Below are 24,555 nucleotides of genomic sequence, written 5' to 3' on the forward strand. Positions count from 1 at the left end.
AACATCCCTTTTTGGTTTCTACAAAAAAAAAAAAAAAAAATTACAATATGAGATTTACAAAGTGTTAAGTGCAGATGGAAAAAAGAGATGAATTCTTTAAAGGTGTATTACTGGTTGATTTGGCACAACCGAGGAAATCAAACATGTTTGGGACAGAGAGGGATGGCCTCTTGACTTCAGTTACAGTACGTTGCTACAATATCTGATGGAATTATTACAAAATGCCATGTACAATATAGAGCATTTTCACCCTGCCTTTTGATACCTTATCATACGAAACATTTTCACATTGGACTGAGGGGACATACCATAAAACAAAATATACTACACCAACTGAAAAAAGTAGCCAAAAGATAAATAGGATACTTCCATGTTTTATTTTAGTAAAAAAAAAAAAAAAAAAAAAAAAGTTGTGCTTTTTACACCATTTATCATTTTCTTGGACTAATAGTCTGTGTTGTGGCATGAGAATGCCACGACACACGTGAATGAGACTGTTGAACACAGCTAAGACTCCCTCTTAACCGCCTCCATCACCAGACTGGTCAGTAGAATCCCAGTCTGGTTCCCATCATCCCCGGTGAGTACGGTTTAGTTCCGGTCTCTGTTCCTGTCTCTGGTGAGACAGAGATGTGTTGTTGTCTGTCCTTTACATACAGGCCAGCTCAGGGATATTGGGTTGCAGGTAAAAATGACTTTTTACATTCTAGAAAAACAAAATGTCCAACCACATAGGCCTCATCCTCCGGGTCCACAGAGCTGCAGGGCATGCACACACTCTACCATTAGAACAACAGCCTGGCGACACTATCAAGTTATCGGACTATACAACAAACAGCTCCATCCCTAAACATATAAGAAATTAATCGATACAAAAATAAAATCATGGATTTTGACTGTTCTCTCAAAACAAGCAGGGGAAAAATGGACGGAATTATTTTGACCAAACAAAAAAAAATATATAATACACTGCTGAGATGTGGAGACATGTTGAAAATGTATCTATACAAAACAAGCAAAATAGAGGTGATGAATCTTGGCTGAATGCTTGTGCTGCACATCAATATTTGGCCATGACAAACCATATATGGACGAGATCAAAACAAAATGATCAAAATCAATTTACAAAATCTCAAAGATAAATACAATATTTATAATTGATATGTTACAAAAGATTCCCTTAGTGACCGCAAGTGTTTGTGTGAAAGTGTTGTAATGTATAAGACTATTTTACCACTCTCCACACTCAGAGGGGGGTAAAACTCTGTACTAAATATTTAAGTGGATCTGGAAAAGTTCAAGACAAGTGTATAAATATTTAGCTACAACTTTGGCAAAATCACAAAAGTCTACAATTGTATAACCACATACAAAACACATTAGGGAATAAGGAGCTAGAATTAAAAGGACAACTTTCTGGTACAAGAAACATAGACTTCACAGTAGCCTAAGAATGCAATAGTATACAGTGCTAGCAAAAAGTTGAAAAACATTGCAGATCACACTTGCTGGACAGGAAGCTCTAGCAGTGGAAGTAATATTATTTTAACCAACAGACAGTAGCGGTTCAACTCTGTAGGTGTGCTTTTTGAAGGCAAGAGAAGAGTTTTTGCAATATCAAAGTTACAATTTTTTTCTAACTACAATAAGTTACAAAGTTAATTTTTTTGATGATGTAAGCATGACCAGATCTCTTTTGCAGACCTATTCCCAGTTTAGTCTTGTTATCTTGTTAGTGTTTGTGTTTAAAATCCTATATTTCATATTATATCCAGTTACATGGCTCACACTGTCTTGGCCCCCTTTTCTTACCACAAAAAAAACTACAAACAGAAAAATGAATTCACATTATAGAGATGCACAATTATTGTGCATCAGCCAAAGAGAAACATATTCTGAGGCATTGTGATCAGTGTTTTCACCCACAAAGTTTCTCCACATATGTAGCAACTAGACACAGCCAAGATCAAACCAGAAACATTTATACAAAATAGGCATTTTCTTCCTTTTTTTTCTTCAAGACTGAGAAATGTGAAAATATGACAAGAAATCCAGTCAATAAAATTAAAGTGTTCATGACATAGTCGCTTGCATGTCATGTGTTACTCGTTTGAATAAACTCTTTGAAACAAAGTCTCATTTTTTTCTCTGAATAACAGAATTAGTTGTTGATTCTCTTCATGATTGATGACTCAGATCCTTCTAGAATCTTCTAGTGTTCTAACATGTCTTCTGCAGAACCCGTCTGAGACTGTCGGAGCTCTGAGAAGACCAAGTGCAGCTTTACATGGGAGGAACAACCAGGCCTGACATGGCTGGAAGAGAGGGAGAAGGAAAAGAGAGAAAACATCCATGTTAGCATCGCAGGACACAGAGCCCGGTCAGATGATCTGTGGCAAACACAGAAGCATGATTGGGAACGAGACACCAGAGGCAGGACCTCCCGGTTGACCTTGGTGGAAGGAATAGGTTTTCACAACATGGCTGTCGTGGACATTGCGTGGGCCACTGAGAGCTAAACGCCACATCGTCAGAGTCAGAAGTGCTGCAGGTTAGGACACCCTGAGAGGACAGAAGCTGCCAAGAGGAGAAGATTGACAAACTCCGTGTTCCTCTCTCTCTGACTCTCGTCTCTGCCATGTCCTCACAGCCTCACCCTTATTTGTGGTGTCATGCTTCAAGTGCTTTTTAACTTTAAAAAGCACTTGATGACATGCCATTCCTCATTAATTTCTGCCAAACCACATATTAATAAGCGGACGCATGTAGCGGCATGAACTTTAATTTCTCACTTCATTAGGCCGGGCGTTATTAATCTTGGATGCGTACACCACAGCTACAGCATGTTTTCCCAGCAAACACCTCAGCCTTGACACGGAGAGAAGCATGTCCTAACACAGAGGCACTGTCATGTGGGGAGCAGGGGCTGATCGGCGCGTTGATCTGCTGGCTTTCTTTCGCTCTGTTTCCCTCTTTTTCTCTCTCTGTTAATTCGACTTGCTTTATTGGCATACATGTTTAAATTAAACCATGTTGCCGAAGCAGGCCACAGTGAAGACACAGCACATCCAATTATGAGCGCGTAGCAGAAACTCTACTTTATCTCTCTCGCTCTCTGTTTTTTTTCTCGTTCTCTCTTACAGACTCCTTCTTAGTTCTCTGTGTCTCTTAGTTCTCCCTCTCTCTCCCTCTCCTCCTCTGTCCCTCAGTTTTCTCTCATTAGTGGGAGAGTATTTATAGATGGTGTGGTCTGCCTGCCGTGCCTCTTGCTGCAGATGTTAAAGAGCGCTGCTCTCTAAACATACAGAATCACATCTCTATGCTGCTTTTGGCCTTTCCTCCTTCTCCCTGGCTGGGCTTTCGTAGCTACAGCGATGTGCATGAATATTTAACAGGAGTACAATATTCCCTTTAAATCAGTGGACGCGTCCACGCCTGTGTTTCCATGAGAGAGCGGGGCCGGGGTCTCTAATCCCAGTACCGTTAAGTGGGGGGCAGGGCACACACCCAGGGGCAGGGAGGGGGAGCTAGGGGCCCAGGGTTCAGGGAGAGGGGGTGGAGAGGAGGTGGAGGAGGGTTTTAGGGGGGGTGAATATTAATGCTGGTGGTATTTAATTCAGAGAGGATGCAGGAGAGAAGAGAGGAGATCTGGAGGTTGCTGGGAATAATGCATGAATAGAAGGACCACAGAACTCCCTCTCCTCTCTCATTCCTCTCTATTTTTCTCTCTCTCTCTGGCTCTTTCTCATCTCTTGTTCTCTCTCTCTTGCACTTTCTCACTTTCAAATGTGTGTTGAATGACACTTTGGTTTGCAATACGAAGTGTATAGAAATCCTTGTTATACTTAGGGACAGGGGGAAGGATGGGGGGGGGGGCGGGGGTAAAACAGACCCCAGGAGACTCTTAAATTGACTTATTAATGAAAGGTCAGATAGTTAAATAAATAAAAACCACTCCCACGTGCACATAGTGTACATATACGTACATACTTGATGCACCCATGTACCCAACCCCTTCATCCATTTATCCTTCCTGCCCTCTATCTATCCAACTTTCCATCCATCTGTCCGTCCATCCATTCATCCATCCATCCATCCATCAACTCCTAATTCCTAGCCAGGATGGAGAGCATGTTGCCAGCGGGTAGATAAAGGTGAGATGAAATGATAAAAAAACAAAAACAAGGAGGTGTGCCTCGGTGGAGATGAAGATGGAGTGGGTAGATACAGGTGAGAGAGAGACAGAGAGAGAGAGAGAGAGAGTGAGAGAGAACAACAAGGCGCCATCAAAGGAGGGGAGGAGCGGGTGGAGGAGGGAGGAGGAGGCTCACCTTGAAGTCCATTGCCATTTGCACTGGTGCAAGAAGGAGGAGGAGAGGTCTGAGGCCTGACAACTGGGGCAAAGGCGCTCTTTTGTTTCACTGCGGAGATGACATTGGCAGGTGAGAATGAGAATATGCCGTGTGTGGTGCTACAGTTGGAGGAGAGGCTGACGGAGGACGCCATGGTGGGGCTGGACGGGACTACTGCAACAAAGCACACACACACAGTCACCCTTCAGAGGGTCACGTACACCACAGGCTAGCAAATGAACTTGCTTGTATGTACATATAGTACATTAGTAGGCATATCTTTGGGGCTAGAGTGCTAGCATATAGAGCATGTAGATCAATACTGGGGTCTAGTCTGGTAGTACCAGCATAGGGCCAGGCTAACAGATCTAGAGCACATCGATCTAGACTAATAATGGGCCTTGCCGCTCTCTCAAACCAAATATGAACTTGGTGCAGAAAAATCCGAAGACATGATGTGTAATGATGGGGAGTGGAATTGATAGATTGAATCATGAGACGTACGGATAGGATGTGTCAGAATATGATGGGTAAAGAGACAAGAGAGAGTGTTGTCAGGTTCTGGAAGGGGTCAATGTGTGTGTGTGGCTGGGTGTGATGTTCTCATTGGCCTCTCTGGATGAATGGGGTCAACTCAGTCACTGACTGAAGCAGCAACGGACATGCCTTTAACATGTCCAACAGACTCCTCCACTGGCTGTCAACACTGGGGTCGGGGTGAGGGGGCACTGGGTACTTGAGCGTGGCATTGTTCTGATTGTGATTGGTGCTTCTAATTGGGCGTCTTTTTTTGTGATTGGTCGTGTCCTGGTCTCAGCCTCCAGAGTCATCCCTCCTTTTAGCCAGTGGGAACATTCCCGCAGGAAAGCCACAACGACACCAAGAACAAGGCATGACAACAAAAACAACTCTCACACCGTACTCCCAAATCGTAGTGACCCAACACAAGTGATAACAACTTATAAGAGGACTCATTCCCTCACTCGCCCACTCAAGACAACGTGTGTCGGACAGAGCCAGAGAGAGAGAGAGAGAGAGAGCGAGAGCGAGGGAGGAGGGTGGGAGAGCGGAGGAGAGAGAGGCGGACGTGAGGATGGCGGTGACGCAGAGCTAAACGCTGAGGGCTGTGACGGTGACGGAGGGGAGGGGGAGCGCGGTGGCGTTCAGTTACCTTGATACTTACTGCCGTAGGGGGAGTTGGCAGAGGAGCCGTTGAGGAACCCGGGGGAGGAAGGCACGCCCAGGTTGGGCATGCCAGCGTTGCCGTAGCCGTTCATACTGTTGCTGACCGTGTTGTAGTTGGACTGCTGCGGGGTGGAGCTGGGCACGTAGCCGCGCGGTGACACGCTGCTGGTGTTACGACTGTAGCCTACTGCAGAGGACAAGAGAGAGGCGGTTACACCAGGGTCGCTTCAGAGGAGGTGCTCTCTGATGTGGGGACCCAGGGTCCCGCCCGGGGCTGCTGCTGCTGCTTACTCTGGGACGTCTCCGACACGTTGACCGCCAGCTGGCTGCCGAACGAGTTCACTCCCATCATGCCCCCGTGGGAGGCTGTGTTGCCCAGAGACGGGATCTGGTTGTGGTTCCTTGGTACGCTGTAGAGGGCCTCGGCAATGTCTGCTGCCCTCTTCAGAATGATCTCCTGGAGAGAGAGAGAAGAGGAGGATGAGAGGAGAGGAGGAAGAGGAGGAGGGGGGGGGTATAGGATGAGAGCAGAGGAGAGGAGGATAGAGAAGAGAGTTAGATCCATGATCGCTGCTACGATGCAGTTGTTTGCGGTCAGCTTTTGCAGCTTTGCAAGCTGCTAGTTGATCCTGTCACACTGTGACCTGGGGAGATTATATACATTGTGATGAAGCCAACAGTGAGAGTCTGGAAAGGAGAATGTCTCTGGGTGTTTTAGAAATAAAATAGCTACGGCTGGAGTCTACTAGTATGTTAGAGAGCGAGTCGAACCTCATTGTCTGTATAATTTGGAAGCAAATGACCCTCTGTTCCACTCTTTTCCTCTCTCCCTCATTCTCCCTCTCTCTCTATCTCCCTTGCTAGCTGGCTGGGTTTATTTACAAATTTGCATTACTTCTAGAACCTCTGGACCTGGTTCAAGGTTAGTCATTCATTTGAATAGGTCTCTGTGTGTGTGTAGGTGTGTGTGTGTGTGTGTGTGTGTGTGTGTGTGGTGTGTGTGCATGTGAGTTTGGGGTGATTAACTCCTCTCTCAGATGTGCGCTGGAGCCAGAAATAATGGAGCGAGGGAAGAGAGAGAGAGAGAGAGAGAGAGAGAGCGTGGAGCGCTGTGAGAGCAATGACACCCTGCTACAGTACAATAGCCTGCAGCTAGCTTTGAAATGTAGAAAGAAGAGAAAAACTGCTGATTTAATTACTGCAAATGTACACAAAGAGCTGGTGATTAGCATGGTGCTAGCAGCACTGCAGGACTGCGTGTGTGTTTGTGTGTGTGTGTGTGTGTGCACGGTGGTCGTACCTGGTTGTTGTGGGGCATTCCATACAAAGCCTCCACAAGGTCAGCCGCTCTCTTCAACAACACCTCCTAGAGAACCAACAAGACAGGGTTAGAATGTTTACACACACAGGCACGTACCCACACACACACACACACACACACACACACACATACAGCTGATATGGAGCGGAGCCCGAAAACTCATTTTCCGCGGGAGTTTGTGAACACACATAAACAAACATAATAAGATTGATAACCAAATGACTAGTTTAGGATGTAGTGTCTTCTAATCTGGCCTAGTTTGTTAGGCTCAGTTACACATCAGAGGGACTCCGGCATTTTCAGCCTGTAATGCGAAATGAGGAGAAGAAGCCCAGAGAGTTTTAAGGCTGTGTTCCAGAGGGTATTGAACAAACAAACAGCCATGGCCTGATAGCCATGCCGCAGGCCCACTGGCAGCCTGCTAATTCCCAACACTTTAGCGCTCAAGAACAATGAGTCATTTTCCATATCTTAATTAAACTGGCAGAGGGCTTGCAGACAACATCTCACCCCTAATTCATGCCCCACATTTGCAGAGAGAGTTCAATGCTTGCCTGGCTTTCTTCTCCACAATAAAGTGAATTAGCCCGGGTTAATCTGGGGCTTTCGTAATGACATTAGGACAGTTTTCAATTAACCTTTTTCATAGGCTGCTTGTAAAGGACTTCCTGGCTGCCTCTCTCTCTCTCTCTCCCCCTGCCTCGCCTGTCTGCCCGGCTCTCTTTTGCGTTCTCATCCTCCCACTCCGTTTTGTCTCCCATCTCTCCCCATGTCTTGTTTACGACCCTGCCTCCTAATACTTAATAATGCCTGCCTGCCCCCTCTACTCCTCTCCTCTCGTGTGTTCTTTGATACAGGCTCTAATCCTGAGACTTGTCGGCTGGATGCCTCTCCAAATGGGCATTTACCTTTGAAATGGGTGCCTCTGCTCTGATGTTGCTCGCATCTAGTTTGCATACAAATAAAGAATTACACTTGTCAGGAGGCAGGTACAATCAATGGACCAACCAACTGACCTAATCTGTTCATCAGCTGTGCAGAGTGCACCCTCTCGCTCTCTCCCTTTCAGGATGATGGAGGGTTTGTGGGGCCAGTTGATAATTACTCCTAATCTTTCTTGACAAATCACAACCGATTCCTACATGCCTCTTGGTTTTGAGCAGTGATTATCACAATTAAAGATGCCACATTCTCCTCTTCTTTCCCCTCCTCTCCCCTCCCTCCCTCCCTCCCCACCCATATGTCTCAGAAGACGAGAGACAGAAGGGGCGTTTAAGAAGGCGCCATTCTATCTTGCGACTAATCTGTCATTTACCTGGCCGCGTCTTAACTCATCACGACGGTGTGCTGGCCTGTGCTTAAGTGGCGGTCTCATCGCGTTAGCGGAGGAGGGAGGGGGAGCTAGTAAATGGAAGCTCAATCCGTCAAGGGTTCTTTGAAGATGTCGCGTGTTTGCCACCTCTCCTCCTCGCCCAGGGAGAGAGAGAGAGAGACTCACGCTGAGAATATGATTAGCTCGGAAGTCTGAGATCTCCAAGAGGCATTTCAATGTAGATTTGTAAGTCAGAGAGCATTGGTGTAATTGAGTCTTTTCATGGGTAAGTGGTGGGAGACGTGAGGCTAAACAGGGACTATGAAAGCACAGGAGGAGCGGCTGCTTGTTGCCTGACTAATGTGAGCTGTTATTATCACAAGTGTTCATTGTTGCGCCCCTGGTTTACAAGCTCTTAAACGACCCTGATTACTACGCACATACACACACACACACCCACACTGGAGATCTAGAGGAGGATCGGTCTGCATCACCCCACCCGATTAAAGAAGGCTGCCACGGTTACGTGTCTTGAGGTTATCATGTCATTATAAAAATGTAAAGCAATTATTCTGTCACGCCCCTCCACAACCCCTCCCTTCGACCCCACCACCACAGACCCTATCTCCCTCCTTCTCCATAAAGAACCTAGTTCAGTCTGTAAGATTGCTGTATTGAGTTGTATTGCTCTGTAATCTGAAATAAAGATGATTTGTCGGAGAGCAAAGGGAATGCGTACGACAGGAATCCTATTCTCCTCCCTGGGTTACCCTATGAGCATGCGGAGGGGAACAGAGGCGTTCTAGGGTTTCCAAACAGGCCCTGAAACGGGCAGGATGGAGGGAAGCGTCCCTGCTGCAATCTCCTGCCTTCCCACATGACTGCCCCTGGTTATTGTCCTGACTCTGCCTCTGTCTCTGTGTTTGTCAACGCACTGATTCTGCCCCGTCCCTGCGGGACACACAGAGATGCTGATGTTGGCTCAGATTAGGGAGGCAGACTTCAGACCAGCGTGCGTGTGTGTGGACGTGTGTGGACGTCACAGGCTGTAATATTATTAGTGCCCAAGCCGACACAGGCTCCCTATATTGGCTTTCTGTCGCATTGCAATTACCCATCAAACTAGCAGTGTATCCCGCGTCCTCGGGAAACTGAGAAAATATGTAGCAGGAATCAATACTGTGGTAATATTATCAACTTCAGGGTGATGTCATGGTGTGGCATGACAAAGACTGGGCCTTGTTGCTAATACACACTTTACAATGCACTCTTCATAATATACACCACACCTAATGCATCCTTTCGAAAATTCCTCCTTTCCTAAATCTCCCATCCACCACCTACCCTGCATCGACTAGTCAACGTGTGTGTGTGTTCTGAGTGTGTGTGTCTAAGCCAGTGTGCAGTGTGTAAGGGTCAATTGCTGCTTTACGTGAAGTGTTCTCTGACCTGGGAGGGGAGCGCGCAGACGGCTAGCTTAACCATGATGAATGACTCTGCACTTTCATTTACATGCTGCGATACACTTCGCATTTGGCTCCATTAGAAGACCAAATCAAATATTTATGTTGTTTAGGGGAGCGGGCGATCCCATCTCTGCTCCCTGATAGCCTAGTGTGAGGGGGGCTGGGGGGCCGGCGAGGCCACAGCCGTCTAAATTTAAAAGAGGCCCCCATCCTCCATTCCAGAGAGGCTCCGTGCTAAAAGCCTCACAGTGTTATTGGTGGAAGGGAGAGACGAGTGCATTTCCTCCTCAAACGCTCCAGACACACACATAGATTGTTTTCTGGCTGTTGTTTTTTTGGGGGCCTTTCTGACTAATGGCAGCATTAGTAGATCTCATATATGGTTTAGCACTTCCAAATGGAATAGAGCGGGAACGAGAGTGAGAGAGAGAGAGTGAGAGAAGGAGAGAGAGAGAGAGGGAGAGAGGGAGAGAGAGAGAGAGAGAGAGAGAGAGAGAGAGAGAGAGAGAGAGAGAGAGAGAGAGAGAGAGAGAGAGAGAGAGAGAGAGAGAGAGAGAGAGAGAGAGAGAGAGAGAGAGAGAGAGAGAGAGAGAGAGAGAGAGAGAGAGAGAGAGGAGGGAAGGGAATAAGCTGGGAGTCGGCTTGGCAGCTTTTTATTGGTAATAGATAGTTTAAAGCGTTTACTGGAACCAGATTTTCTGTCCAGATATGGCCCTCTCTCCGCTAAGAGAAAAAGCTGTGTGTAACTGAAACCCGTGATGGAGCTGAAAAGTGCTGGTTAGAGAGGGCCCCTCACTCTGATAAGGGGCAGGACATGGAGCCACTAGGCTAGGCTAGGCTAAAGAGCTGCAGACCATCCTACAGCGCTGTGATGAATAGACTGTCTAGGAAGGCAATGTTAACGCTAGCAAATTGTATCATTCGATGAAAAGAGACCACATCACACCATCAGTGGCAGTGACTTTGTGGCAATAGAAAAAGAGAACATTAGGATGAGAAGTACTACCAGTAAAGCCATGCTGTGAACAGTGTGTGTCTATATCTGGACATGTGTAATGCTGTTATCTGTGGTGGACAACCATCTCAACCTCCACAAAGCAGAGTCTCTTAAGCCTTCATCTCAGCCCTCACCCCAGCCCTCACCCCAGCCCTCACCCCAGCCCTTACCCCAGCCCTCATCCCAGCCCTCATCCCAGCCCTCATCCCAGCCCTCACCCTAGCCCTCACCCCAGCCCTAACCTCAGTCCTCCCCCCAGTCCTCACCGCACGCTCCAGATGCAGAATGACAGTCCTTCCCTGGTGCTAGCTAGTCAGAGATGTTATCAAAGGTAAATAGAAAAATTAACTGGAACAAGTATGAACAATAGGGATGGTATTGTTTTTTCTTGTGTTCCACATCAGAATCAAACCGTCCTGACTACGTTTCCTGGCCCGGGGCCGACTGCAGCCTGGCCAGTTGTTGGAACTGAGAGGGAGAGAGAGAGAGACCCAGTAGGTCCCACTGCTGTGTGGACCGGGCCTATTAAAGGACTAAGATGAGGACTTATAACAGCAAAGCTTTGTAAACAAAAGATTAAACTGGATCTGGCTTTGGGAAAATGAAAGGAAAACAGGTGTGGAATAATCAGAGAGGGGAGAGGGTGCAGCCACAGATTACTATCACCACGGACTACTGGAGTGGAACAAACCTTTAATTGAACTATCTGCCACACACACACACAAACAGACTGCAGAGTTGCGGCACGTCGTACGAAATCCAAACACATTGGACAATACTGACTAGTAAGCGTGCTTGTGAGTATGTGTGTGTTTATGTGTGTGTGTTGAACTGCCCTCCTCTAGTGATTGAATAATGATGACTATTCCAGATGAGATTGCATGCTCTGTCTCATCTGAGCAGTCTGTGTGTGTCAGCATGTCGTATTACCATGGTAAACACACATTCTCCCACTCTTTCACTCTCTCTTCAGGTAGACCAGGGCTGCGTTTCCCGAAAGCGTCGTAAGCCTAAGTTGATCGTAGAATTCATCGTGCGACAAATCTTAGTTTTACGGGCCGTTCCCAAAGACATCGTAGCTAAAGTGTCTCTTGAAAATGTGTAGGTCTTGAAAGAGCATAGATTAGCCTACTCCTTACGAGCATGTTTGGGAAATGCACTTAATAAATATCGATGGTTTTGTTTTTTGCTCGATCGTTGCTACGATCCATCGTTATCGGGAAACACAGCCCAGGTCGGCATGACCTTCAGACTTTCTGATGACCTCTAGGAGGTGAGCGGATGCTCTGCGTACCTTGGGTAACCTCTCTGGGTCTCCTGGGTGTCTGGGGATGACCTTCTGCAGTCGCTGGAAGCCGTAGTCGATGGTGGGCTCGTTCAGCGCTGCCGGAGATAGAGAGAAGGAGAGAGAAAGAGAGGGAAAGAGAGAAAGAGAGAGGGGAGTGAAAGATAGAGATGGAGAGAGAGAGAGAGAGAGAGAGAGAGAGAGAGAAAGAGAGAGAGAGAGAGAGAGAGAGAGAGAGAGAGAGACAGACAGGGGGGGGAGAAGGAGAGAGGGAGAAAGAAAGAAAAAAAGGAAGAAAGATCAAAGAAAGGGAAAGAACAAAAACAGCTGTTAGACGACAACAAATAAAGATATGTTGGTTTCATTTGGCCACACACACATCAGGAGCGTTTGAGTTTGTAGAAAACCCCCACAGAGCATGTTTCACAGCACGTCATTCCACTCCAGCAGGTCATTGTTCAGAGTAATGGTTAGTTGCGTTCGACGCAGCCCCATAGCAGTGAGTGTATCTCAAATCAATGTTCCTCACCTCCGCTCTGAGCCCCGATAGTGGGGATAATTGATCAAATAAATTCTCCGCGTTAGTCTCTCCATTATGAATGAGACAGTTCTGAGAAACACTCACGCACGCCACCATCCATCCTCCACCCTTCTCTCTCTCTTTCTCCTCCTTCCTCCTCCTTCTCTCTCCATCTCTCAACCCCAACACTTGGTGCGATTTATAGCTCCTCGGCAATGATGACATATGCCCGCCTTCCACGGCCCTGCGATTTATCCCTGCCTGCTTTCTCCTCTGGCGGCCACACTGGTCCAGGTCTAACTACTCAGGAGGGGCTCTCAGTCTCCCTGCTTTAATCATCAGTGAATGACTGCCCGCTCACGGATGTATGGACTGGTCCAGCCCCGGTCTCCCCAGCCACACACACACACGCTGTCCCCCTGCAAAATTACAGCCCGCAAATAGTAATTAATCTCTCTGCTCTCTTGCACGCGCGTCGGCGCACGAGCGCACACTTCTCTCATCTAGTCATTCTAAGTGTGAACTGCTCACAGCTATAAATCAGGACCCTGCGCGGCAATCCGTGTGAGAGCATGTGTGTGTGTGTGTGTTTGTGTGTTTGACAGAGAGTGAGAGTGCATGAATCATAATCCCAACTCTGTTCCGATGCACATACTGCGTTTAACAAGCTTTAGACAGTCACAAAGTCTATTATAGCTCACCTCCAGAGCATGTGTGTAGGTGCTTGTGTTTATCTGTACGTGTGTGTGTGTGTGTGGAATGAAGTCCTTGTCGGCTTACAGGCCGTAGCCGCATCTGTAGTTCTCTGATTGTTATGCCAGAATAAAGATATCTCTACCAAGAGGAGAAATGCTACAGTCCTGATCTGAGTGTGTGTGTGTGTGATTGTGTGTGAGTGTGTGAGTGTGTAAGTCTGATTGGTTAACTGTCGTCATTAAACAGCCAGCGGAGGACTGTGGAAACCAATCGATGACCTGCTATCCCCGCTTGCCATGGTACAGTCAGGACAACCACGTCGCTATGTGATCCGGCTGACAGTGACAGTGGAGCGGGATATCCCATCATGCAGAAGGACAGACAGCAAAGACAGGCGCGGTGGCTCCTTGTGAATAAAGAATTGATCCCTTCTATTGATCATACATAACAAGGATGTTGAGGGGGAGTGGCCCGCCCCACCCCCACCCCCTTCCCCTCAACATCTCTGTGCTGGCTACAACCTCCCCACTCCTCTCCCCACAATATCCACTTACTACAACCCTAAGACAGATGGCAGGTTGGGTGGAAGTTTGGAGTAACTTGCATGGGGGAGACTGAGAAAATGGTACTGAAACATACCCTCACACACACACTGACTCACTGAACACGCTCTACTTGAATAGCGAGGTGTTGCTCTGTCTCATCCATTATTGAAAGGCAAATGATGAGTGTGAGATGTGTGTGTGTGTGTGCTGATGACGCCGGTTCAAAAGGTATTGATCTTCATGCTAATGCAACAGAGGAGGTCACTGAAACCTTCATTAGAGCTAAATACACTCTTGATCCCTGATAGGACTTCACAGAGGGTACACACACACGGACACACATACACACCCAGACACCCAGACACACAGCAGATGGCTTGGCACATCCCAGTTGCCCCGCTCCCTGCTCCAGCCCCAGCCAATCAATAGCTCTTCCATGTCTGGGTGTCGGGTAATTATGAGGTGGAGAGATTGTGTGACCTTTGCCCCCTGCCACATTACTGTGTCTGTATGAAGATGAATGGTGTGGCCGCAGGTAAACATATGCTGCTATTCACCCTGTCAGCTTGGACCTGCGAGCCACTAATCTGTATTGATCTTCCAACCTCTGGCTAACCCTGCTTTTCTACTGACCGGAGAGGAGACTAGGGGAGAGGGGGCCTGGAGGCTGGCAGAGGGTGAAGAAGAAGAAGGAGAAGAGGAAGAATGTCCAAGGTACTGATGAAGACGAAGAAGACTGGGAGAGAAAGAGGCACGTGGTAACTGCCCTGCTGCCTCAGACTCACGCCCATCCATCAAGCCATTGGTTGTTTGGTCTGCGCTGTCGTGTGATCGATGGCTGTTCCACATGCCAGTCTTTAGTGTAGCAGATCAAGTCATTCTCCAGGAAGGAAGGAAGGAAGAACGGAAGAAAGGAAGTAAAGTAGGAAGGGAGCACTTTCCGAGGATCTGTTCAGGGCCCAGGTCTTCTCAGCTCTGACTGGAGGGTAATGGATGATGGAGCTGGTCTACAGAGGAGGAAATGGCAGGGCTAATGTTGGCTAATGAGCTGAGGGTTAGCCTTTAACCAGTGAACCTACAGGCACAGACCAGGGCCCTGTAGACTGTGTGTGTAGAAATGTGTGTGTTTGTGTGAGTGTGTGTGTGTGTGTTTGTGTGTAGAGGGTGGCGAGGGTCATTATGTAGTTAGCTCTAACACACCTCATTTAGAGACAGGATGCAGATAGAGATCTGGCTTTTTACATAAAACATGCTTTCATCATGACAAGTGTGTGTGTGTGGTGTGTGTTTCAACAAGACTGTGTACAATTACAAGCAAGTGTGTGTATGTGTGTGTGTATGCGTGTGTGTGTGTGTGTGTGCGTACTTAGATGATGGAGTGCTATGACCTTGTTCACACAGAAACTACATTGTCATTCCTCAAACGCTGTCACCTGATCCAGCCCAGATAGTTCCCAGTGACAGGGCTGGGTTAGGCAACACGAGAACATAGCCCAACAACAGCGGGAGAGAGGCGAGGGAGAAGTATGGAGTGATGAGGATGGACGGGGGAGAAGGATGGCAGAGGGAGGAGGGAGGAGGGGGAGAGAACGAGGAAGGGAGAATAGAGGGTGGAGAGCACACTGGGAAACAGAGTGGAGAATGAGAGGAACGTTTCCCATAGACACAGTACTATTGGTGTGGTGCCCACATACACACACACACACACACACACACACACACTAGGGAAGTGAACTCAACATACAGGATATCTAAACAATCAGGGGAGGATGCTCTCAGCGCCACCTCACTATTGTTTTCCACAGCGAGGGCATGCGTGCGTCTGGGGACGGGGGGGGTGGGGGACGGGGGAGTGGGGGGGGCTCAGCCTGTGGCCTGTTTCCCCTGACAGAGAGCTGCAGAGTGGCAGAGTGGCACCAGGAAGTGATTCATCTGGTGTCTCCAGCTGCTGAGCTGGCCTATTAAATGAGTCCTATTTACATGTAAATAATCATCATCTTCCTGCTGCCGCCCAATCACGGGCCTGCTTATAATTCTGTTAGTTCTCCTGCCTCCGAACAGACCTCCGACATAATGACTGTTTCAGACTGCAGACCTCCTGTGTATACACACCCTGCTGGAGAGGAGAGAGGAGTGGAGGGGAGGAAAGGGGAGGAGAGGTAAGGGGGGGTTAGGGGAGGAAAGGAGAGGGCAAGCTTCTCCATCTTATCTATGGCAGTCTCTCAGGACACAATTTCATCGTCCAGAAAGTTCAGATGCCCCGGAAATTAAAATTTCAAAGATCTACAGCAGCAAAAAAAAAAGAGGGTAGAAAAATCAATGGCGACAGATCAATGCTTCATAGAAATTTCATGAACTTTGAACCGAGGTGAACGCTATGATGCAGGAGCAATGATGAGTCGGAGATGGACGTCTGGAAGAGAGGGAGGGGGTGGAGGAGCGGGGAGGTGGGGGAGCGGGGAGGAGCGGGGAGTTGGGGGAGCGGGGAAGAGTGGGGAGGTGGGGGAGCGGGGAGGAGCGGGGAGGAGTGGAGAGGTGGGGGAGCGGGGAGGAGAGGGGAGGTGGGGGAGCGGGGAGGAGCGGGGAGGAGTGGGGAGGTGGGGGAGCGGGGAGGAGTGGGGAGGTGGGGGAGCAGGGAGGAGCGGGGGAGGAGTGGGGAGGTGGGGGAGCGGGGAGGAGCGGGGAGGTGGGGGAGCGGGGAGGAGCGGGGAGGTGGGGGAGCGGGGAGGAGCGGGGAGTTGGGGGGAGCGGGAGAGGAGCGGGGAGGTGGGGAGCGGGGAGGAGCGGGAGGTGGGGGGAGCGGAGAGGAGTGGGGAGGTGGGGGAGCGGGGGAGGAGTGGGGAGGTGGGGGAGCGGGGAGGAGTGGGGAGGTGGGGGAGCGGGGAGGAGTGGGGATGTGGGGGAGCTGGGAGGAGTGGGGGAGATGTGGGGGAGCGGGGGAGGAGTGGGGAGGTGTGGGGGGGAACGGGGAGTAGCGGGGGGAGGGTGGGGGGGGGGAGCGGGGAGGAGCGGGGAGGTGGGGGAGCGGGGGAGGGAGCGGGGGAGGTGGGGGAGCGGGTAGGAGCGGGGAGGGGGGGGACGGGGGAGGAGCGGGGGAGGTCAGGGAAAGGCAGAGGACGAAGCGTCGATGAAACAACATGACAGCAGTATTACACACTCACACAGACAGACACACACCGATTGTGCCAAGAGGTTAACAGGGCAACTGTTCCCAAATGAAATCAGTGCCCTAGCAGCCTATCGCAGGTGCAGATGAATATTGTAACCTGAAGATCAATACTTGGAGGGCCACAGATCAATGGAGGCTGAATTATTGCTGCGTTTTCCTCCTCGTTCTCCATGAGTTGTGTTTTCCTCTACAGATCAATACCCCATGGCTTCTCCAGGCACATCCATAAATCTGGCTATGGACACCCTGATCACAGCTGTCTGTTGGTCCTTCTGCCCACCTGCCTGCCTGTCTGTCTGTCTCTGTTTCTGTGTGTATGTCCTTCTGCCCACCTGCCTGCCTGTCTGTCTGTCTGCCTGCCTGTCTGTCTGCCTGCAATTTCAAGGAACGATGGTGAAGGGAAGTGAGCATGGTGAGTGGGAAGTGAGAGAGAAGGGAGAGGGGGAGATAGGGGGAGGGCATGTTCAATTGGCGCCACTTGTTTCAATTACAGCCCTGGGCTTCACAGTTCACCTCATAATTACATGCCATCGAATAATAACCTGATGTGTGTCCCTGTACTGGAGCACACACATTAGCACACACACACAGACTTACACACACATACAGGTAGAGAGCCATGCAGAATTAAATGGGTTGGTGAAGTGGGCTTTCGCTCAGTGAGGTAATGAATGGGCTTTCATAGGTGAGAGTTCAAGAGCAACAACATTGGCGACAAGAATGACTGAGCAAATACACTCTGGAGAATGTTCAACGTTTAAGAAACAGCCAGACACACACACACACAGGCCTGAGGTTAATGGTTTTTAAATGTCCATAATTAGTGTGACTGAGCACGGCTCTGTAGACGCAAAAGTAACTCCTCTCTTCTCATTCCTCCTCTCTGCTCTGTGTGAGTGAGGCTCTCAGAGAGAGACATAGAGAAATAGAGATAGATAGAGAGAGAGAGAGAGAGAGAGAGAGAGAGAGAGAGAGAGAGAGAGAGAGAGATGACCTCTTTGTCCTGCTGTGATGATGGACGAGGGTACTGTGTACTCTTGGTTCTGTCAGGTTTGGTGCAGCCCAGTCGATAGCGTCACCTTGACAAGAGAAGTCTGTGATTTATCAGGCCTCCGGCCAATCAGAGGCCAGCGTTGCAACGTTTGCGATCCGGGAGGTCCACTGAGAGGCTAACGGCTAGCGATGCCTTTGGGGAGCGGATGGGGGGGGGGGGGGGAGGAGGGGAGGCTGACAGACAGATGGCTCTAGTTAGTCAGCCTCCGATAAGGTAGAGAGAGAGAGAGACAGACGAGAGGTGTGAGACAAAAAAAGAGAGATGGAAAGATTGAGAGAGAGAGAGAGAGATAAAGAGAAAGAGAGAGTGAGTGTGTGAGCGAGAGAAAGAGAGAGAGAGAGAGAGAGAGAGAGAGAGAGAGAGGGGGGGGGGAGAGATAGAGATGGAGAAAGGGAGAGAGAGACAGAGAGACAGAGAGAGAGAGAGAGAGAGACAGAGAGAGAGAGACAGAGAGAGAGAGAGAGAGAGAGACAGAGAGAGAGAGAGAGAGAGAGAGAGAGAGAGAGAGAGAGAGAGAGAGAGAGAGAGAGAGGGGAGGAGTAGGACGGAGAGTGTGGAGAAGCTAGCCAGCTCCAGCCAGGGTGTACAGTGTTCCAGTGTTCTCTTCAGTGTCCATGGCGTGGGGCCATGGGCCAGTCTGAGATGGAGCACCCTGTCACACCCCCCGCTCTGGAAATTAGCAAATAATGTTCCTCCCTGCTGATAAATGCCTGACAGCTCGCCAGGCCAAATCATTTTCAACATTTTGATGCATGTCTGCACTCCCATAGGACAGAGGCCAGAACTTTACTGGTCCCTCTATTTCCCCATGATGAATGGGTGGACGTGTGTGTGTGTGTATGCGTGTGGACGTGTGTGTCTAAGCGTGTGTGTGGACGTGTGCTTTGCTCTATGAGCTGGGCTTCATTTCCCACACTCGTGGTAAGTGTGTGTCAGTGATGAGGACTGATGGAGGGGCTTCAGGCTGCTGCACGCCTGTCCTCCAGACACACACACACGCACACACACACATACCTCCATAGTGACCAGGGCCTGATAGAGACCAATTGCTGTGATGGTATTAGAGGCCACAGTGGTCTTTATATATGATCCTGTCACCAGAAAAGAACTGGGTGTAGAGTCTGGACACTGTCACCTCTCTCTCACACACACACACATACTCATGTATGACACACTCACACATAAGCCTCTAGCCTGGGTTGTCTCCAACTTGCCAAGAATATCTCATTGTTCTTCTGCAGCTAAGATAATGGACCAGATAAAGTATTTTGCTGCAAACTTTAGGGCTAACTTTCACATTCTTACTTCATGCTAACTTTAATGTATTTGGCTCCGTAGCTGGTGAGACAGAGTCAGCATTGAGAGAGGAAAAGGTGGGGAGGAAAGGGTCTCAGGGGTCTGGAGGAACATCTGGAGTGTGTAGAAGTGCCTGATCAGCTGCTCGGGTCTGTTGAGAGCCAGAGGGATTGGCACAAGGACAAACAGGCTTTGATTCTCACCAGTCCTGATCAATGGAGACCCGATACAGCGATCAGACAACATTGGATTGGGAGTGGGAACAGGACAGGCAAGGTTAGGGAACACAGGAGCAACAACAACACAAGGATCTTCAAAGTAAATACGTTTGGACAACAATGTAACAAGCCACATTACACAATCTAGCAGTCCTGCGTACTGTGACATGTCCTGGATGGAATGTCATGTGAGGAAGTCATCTGAATCATGCTGAGCAGATCCTTACACTATCATTCTATTTCTTCAAAATAGTAGAAGACTACAGTATCTAATCACATTATCTAAACCGCATCCCCCATTTACCACTATTAAGACTCTGTTCTCCTACCTAAGCCCTGAAACACACAGGTCTGCTGGGATACGTAGTTCAAAGAGATTTAATGAAACCCTGGAAAATGTTTCCTTTATTCAATCAATGCCCCAAAATTGTTGCTAAATTATTTCAACGCTTTTTGGAATGTGAAGGAATTGTAATACAAATAAAGACCTAAAAAAGCACCTTTGAGCTTTTGGTCCAAAGCAATGATCTTACTGCAGTAAGAACAGCAATTCTCCTATGTCATCTATCACTGACACTTCTTTGAGGAAACACACATGACTCAATGACACACACACACATGCACATTCTGTTTCATTTGGAGGCATGTTGCCCTGAGCCCTAACCCTGCAGAGGGGGTTAAATGTTCGAGTGGTCCACAAGACAATAGTCTTGGGTGTGTGTGTGTGTGTATGTATGGATACATGTGTATTAGTATATGTGTCTGTGTGTGTGTCTGTGTGTAGGCAGGGGGGGGGGGGGAGTGAGGTAAGCCAGCTGTCCAGGGTCTTGGCTAGAGTGCTCTTCCACCCATATTGGCCCGACAGCTCAGGTTACAAGGAGAGAGAGAGAGAGAGAGAGAGAGAGAGAGAGAGAGAGAGAGAGAGAGTGAGGCAGTAATATCTGATGATTATCTCACCGTCGTATCCTGAGTGTGGGATCAGACTGGAGCTTCCAGGTCAGACACAGACTGACCTCACACACAGACAACCCCCCCCCCCCCCCCCCCCCCCCCAAACCACCTACCCCCACTCCGCTCAGCTTTCTCCACCATTGACAACAGATTAGCCTGTGCTCCCAGACACAAAGATTGACCTCTCCAATAAACACAATCACACCATACACGCACACACACGCCCGCGCACACACACAATGAGAGCGTCACTGCCATGAACAGTGTGTCATGGAGCATGTTTCGCTCAACTTTTTCCTCGGCAGGCTTAGCCACCCGTCCCTGTGAGACAGGATCTGATCATGTGTCCTGTTGTAATGGCTGGAGATTAACAAGGGCTGGCAGCTGCCCCTCAGGCTAGCCCTCTTCCCACACACACACACACACACACACACACACACAGCAAGTCTGGGCTGGCTAGGAAAGAAGGGATCATATTCCAGAGAAAGAGAGAGCACCCCCACTCTCCCCCAGGCCTCTCTCACACGCCCTGGGAGGACCAGATCAGACGCCCATTGTTGCTGCCTGGCAGGCAGGCGGGCGGGTAGGCAGGCAGGCGGGCAGGCAGGCAGGCAAGCAGGGTGGGCCTGAAGGTCTGAAACAAGCCTATATATCCCCTTCAGTCCATACAGAGTGAAACAGCTAAGGCTGTCACAGAATAGAAAACAGACAGGGAGGAGAGAGAAGGATGGAGGAAAGGAGGGGGGTAGGAGGGAGAGAGCGAGAGCGAGAGGGGGGGGGGGGGGCAGTAGAGTGGAATCCAGGGACCGAGCGGGTGACAGATGTCGCTGAATGGCTTTTGGCTCGTACCAGTATAGACGAACCGTCCTGGTGCTCCTTTGCAGAACTGTTTGGACTTGTAGGACAGGGTGACCTCTACGACCCCTGGGATGTGTCTGGGCGGAGTCTGCACACGGATGGCGTGGGGCGTGATCAGCTGAGAGACAGGAAGCAGTCACCGGTTAGACTGAGAGGAAGTGGTCATCCGGGAGGCTAGTAGAGCGGAGCCTTAATAATGTCCCCTGGATACAACTTATGAAGGACAACAGATCTAGGATGATGCAAAGTCATTGAGGTTGTCGGGTGAGCATCTTACCTCGCTCCAGACCAGCATGGTCCCAAAGACCACCTGGAGGCCATCGAAGAAGTTGTCCCCTATGATGATGACTGTAGCGCCCCCTGTGGTCCAGCCCTCGCTAGGGCTGATGGCCTTGATGCACGGCGTGGCTGCTTGGAACACACAAAGGAAGTAGGACGTTAGGACCAGGGAGACACACACACACACACACACACACAAAGCGTGACTGAGTCACCGGGCTAGTGTAGAGCGTGCTTGTTTGGTAACATGTTTACATGTAAACATATTAACATGTTAACAAGGCCATTCAAGCACTGGTCTGCGTCAACAGAGAAATATATAATATTTTCGAAAATAAAGGATCTTGGTTGTAAATTTAGGAAGGGATTGTTGGTCAAAGTGTATGCTCTGCTACAGATAGTTTTAAATTGTCGTAGATGTGTTTTCTTGTCTGTCTTTTCTCTCACTTCCTGCCCCCCCCCCCCCCCCTCTCTCTCTCTCTCTCTCTCTCTCTCTCTCTCTCTCTCTCTCTCTCTCTCTCTCTCTCTCACCCTTTCCATTTTAATCACTGTTAGTCATTGTTGTGTAGAACAGCCTGGACATGACTCTCGCCATTGTTTGCTCTAGCGAGGGTTGTATTTGCTCATTCAACACACACACACACACACCTACGCACACACACACCTACACACACACTGAAACAGAGGTCCCCCGCGATCCCCGCTCCCATCCCCACCTTAACTAGCGCTGTTGACTCCATGCTAATAAGTTCAGACAAATTTTCATTTCTGAGGCTTTGCGAGTGACATTTGCTTTCCTTAATTGCGGTGTGAGTATTTGAAAGAGGCCGGGGTCTCTGAAGACGATGCTGCTGCCTCTCAGGAACTGACCTTCATCAGCTACCGCAATTATAGAGAATAATTCACCTCAAATTACAGTAAACACATTTACTATGTGTAGGCTTATAGTGAGGTGTGTGTGTGTGTGTGTGTGTGTGTGGGGGGGACACAAACAAGGGGGGTTTGGGTGTGTGTGTGATGGGGGATGAGGGGGGCAGATAGACGGGGGCTGAGGGGGAGGTGGTGTGTAGGTTGCTGTCCGACAGACAGCTGGGCTGAGACCTGGCACACGTAGCCTTGGAATTTGTAACACCTCCCAAGTGTTTCGTGTGTGTGTGTGTATCCATAAGTGCATGCGTGTGTGCTCGCGTGTGTGAGATTGTGTTTGTTTGTTACCGTGAATGTCCCTACTGGCAGTATTAGCATCATTTCCCACACAGGGGGAGCATGTGTGCGTTTCTGTGATGGGGGAAAGGGAACATGAGTTGAATGGGAACCGTAGCCAAGTGAATTACACAGGCAGGGTTAGGAAGCCAATGATATGCTACAACACACTGGGCCATAGAAAGACTGCAGAGAAGAAGGAGAGTGAGAGAGGGGGAGAGAGAGAGCGAGAGGGAGAGAGAGAGAGAGAGAGAGAGAGAGAGAGAGAGAGAGGGGGGGGGGGGGGGAGAGAGAGAGAGGGGTAGAGAGAGAGGGGGAGAGAGAGAGAGGGGAGAGAGAGGGGGAGAGAGAGAGGGGGAGAGAGAGAGCGAGAGAGAGAAAGAGAGAAAGAGAGAGAGAGAGAGAGAGAGAGAGAGAGAGAGAGAGAGTGAGAGAGAGAGAGAGAGAGAGAGAGAGAGAGAGAGAGAGAGAGAGACCCTGAATGTTTCTCCCCAATTATTACATTTACTCTGGGACGATGTACGGATTATATGTTATATATAGCCTGTAGTTTTAAGTATGTATATGTTTATGATAATAATAATAATAATAATAATATAGCATAATTTATTTCCCTTTTCCTGCTCCTGCTAGGGGCTGTGTGGTGATATTCCCTGTCCCTATGGTACTCTTTATCTCTACATCATCCAACACACTCTGACTCACTAACACACACACAGTCAGAGACACACACTTGTTCTGTTTGGCCAAACACTTCACTGTGCTTTAAGTGGATAGACAACAGCCAGAAGCGATCACACACGGCTGCCTGTGTGTGTTTGTGTGTGTTTGTATGTGTGTGTGTGTTATCTCCAGAACATCAGCTTGGCGTGGTGTGAAGCTCTAATCAGCGCCTCTCCTCCCCAGGCAACATGACCACTCGTCACCTTCCTCACACACTCCAACAGGTCTAGGCCTGCCCAGCTTTGCGTTTCTGTGTGTGTGTGTGTGACTGTTTGTGTGTGTGCCCACTCCCTTTGTTCTGCTGCTACCACCTCATGTAACGCTGGAGCTGTCCAGATGGCTGGCTGATAACTAAAACTGGTAAAGCACTGCCTTTATTTTACCTTTCCTCTCCTCTCCCTCTTCCTCTTCTGCTCCCCTGCCTTTTTTTTTGCCTCTCCTCCTCTCCTCCTCTTCTCTCTCCTCTTCTCTCCCTTTCTTTCCTGTTCCCTCTCCTGTTTTCCCTCTCTTTTCCTCCACTCCTCTCCTCTTTCAGGCCCATCTGTTCATCCTAACTAGCTTGCAGTCTGGATTCGTTTGTCTTTATAGCAGAGAGCTAACAGCAGTACAGACTCTCTGCATGCTAATCAAGGCTGCTCTGCCCCCAGGCCTTCTACACAGCTCAGCTCAGCCCTGCGGCCCTGATAACACTCACACCACTGCCTACCGCAGGGTCAGCCTGCGCATGCGTGGGTTCTCGCTTGTGTGTGTGGGTGTTAGCGTGCGTGTGTGTGTGTGTGTGTGTGTGGGTACGCAGGTGCACTTGTGTGAAAATAGGGAGTTCCAGTCCCAGCTGTGCTTTACTGTTTTTGAACACACCCAGCTGATGTAATATCATTAAAACTAGCATCCGTCTGTATAGTGGAGGGGTTCTGTCCAGTATAAAGGAGCCACAGGATTGCATTTGAAAGGCTGGACGGAACTTATTTACAACTCTTATTATCTTATATCTGAGAGGAGCAGGGTGAGAGAGAGAGGAGAGTGGGTTATGTGAGTGTGAGTGAGTATGTAAGAGTGTGTGAGTGTGTGTGAGTGTGTGAGAGTGTGTGAGAGTGTGTGAGAGTGTGGGAGTGTGTGGGAGGGAGT

The 24,555-nt window shown here is 49.0% G+C and overlaps 1 protein-coding gene across 10 annotated transcripts in view; it reads right to left on the minus strand.

Annotated features, from left to right (window-relative positions):
- Nucleotides 1-2,181: 2,181 nt before the first annotated feature.
- Nucleotides 2,182-24,555, minus strand: part of ebf3a (EBF transcription factor 3a) — a 61,169-nt gene continuing 38,795 nt past the window's right edge. For 3 of the 10 annotated variants that reach the window (XM_067244307.1, XM_067244304.1, XM_067244302.1), the window contains 8 exons: nt 21,503-21,633; nt 21,217-21,343; nt 11,928-12,016; nt 6,838-6,903; nt 5,819-5,994; nt 5,536-5,723; nt 4,332-4,526; nt 2,182-2,315 (listed from right to left, as the gene is read on the minus strand). In XM_067244307.1, the coding sequence (XP_067100408.1) occupies nt 2,284-2,315; nt 4,332-4,526; nt 5,536-5,723; nt 5,819-5,994; nt 6,838-6,903; nt 11,928-12,016; nt 21,217-21,343; nt 21,503-21,633 (1,004 nt within the window). In that variant the 3' untranslated portion in view covers nt 2,182-2,283. Of the gene's footprint in view, nt 2,316-4,331; nt 4,527-5,535; nt 5,725-5,754; nt 5,763-5,818; nt 5,995-6,837; nt 6,904-11,927; nt 12,017-21,216; nt 21,344-21,502; nt 21,637-24,555 lie in introns of all 10 variants that reach the window. The other 7 variants (XM_067244309.1, XM_067244308.1, XM_067244303.1 and 4 more) reach the window with 5 other exon arrangements.

This window comes from Osmerus mordax, chromosome 10, assembly GCF_038355195.1.
Source record: "Osmerus mordax isolate fOsmMor3 chromosome 10, fOsmMor3.pri, whole genome shotgun sequence".
NCBI lineage: Eukaryota > Metazoa > Chordata > Actinopteri > Osmeriformes > Osmeridae > Osmerus > Osmerus mordax.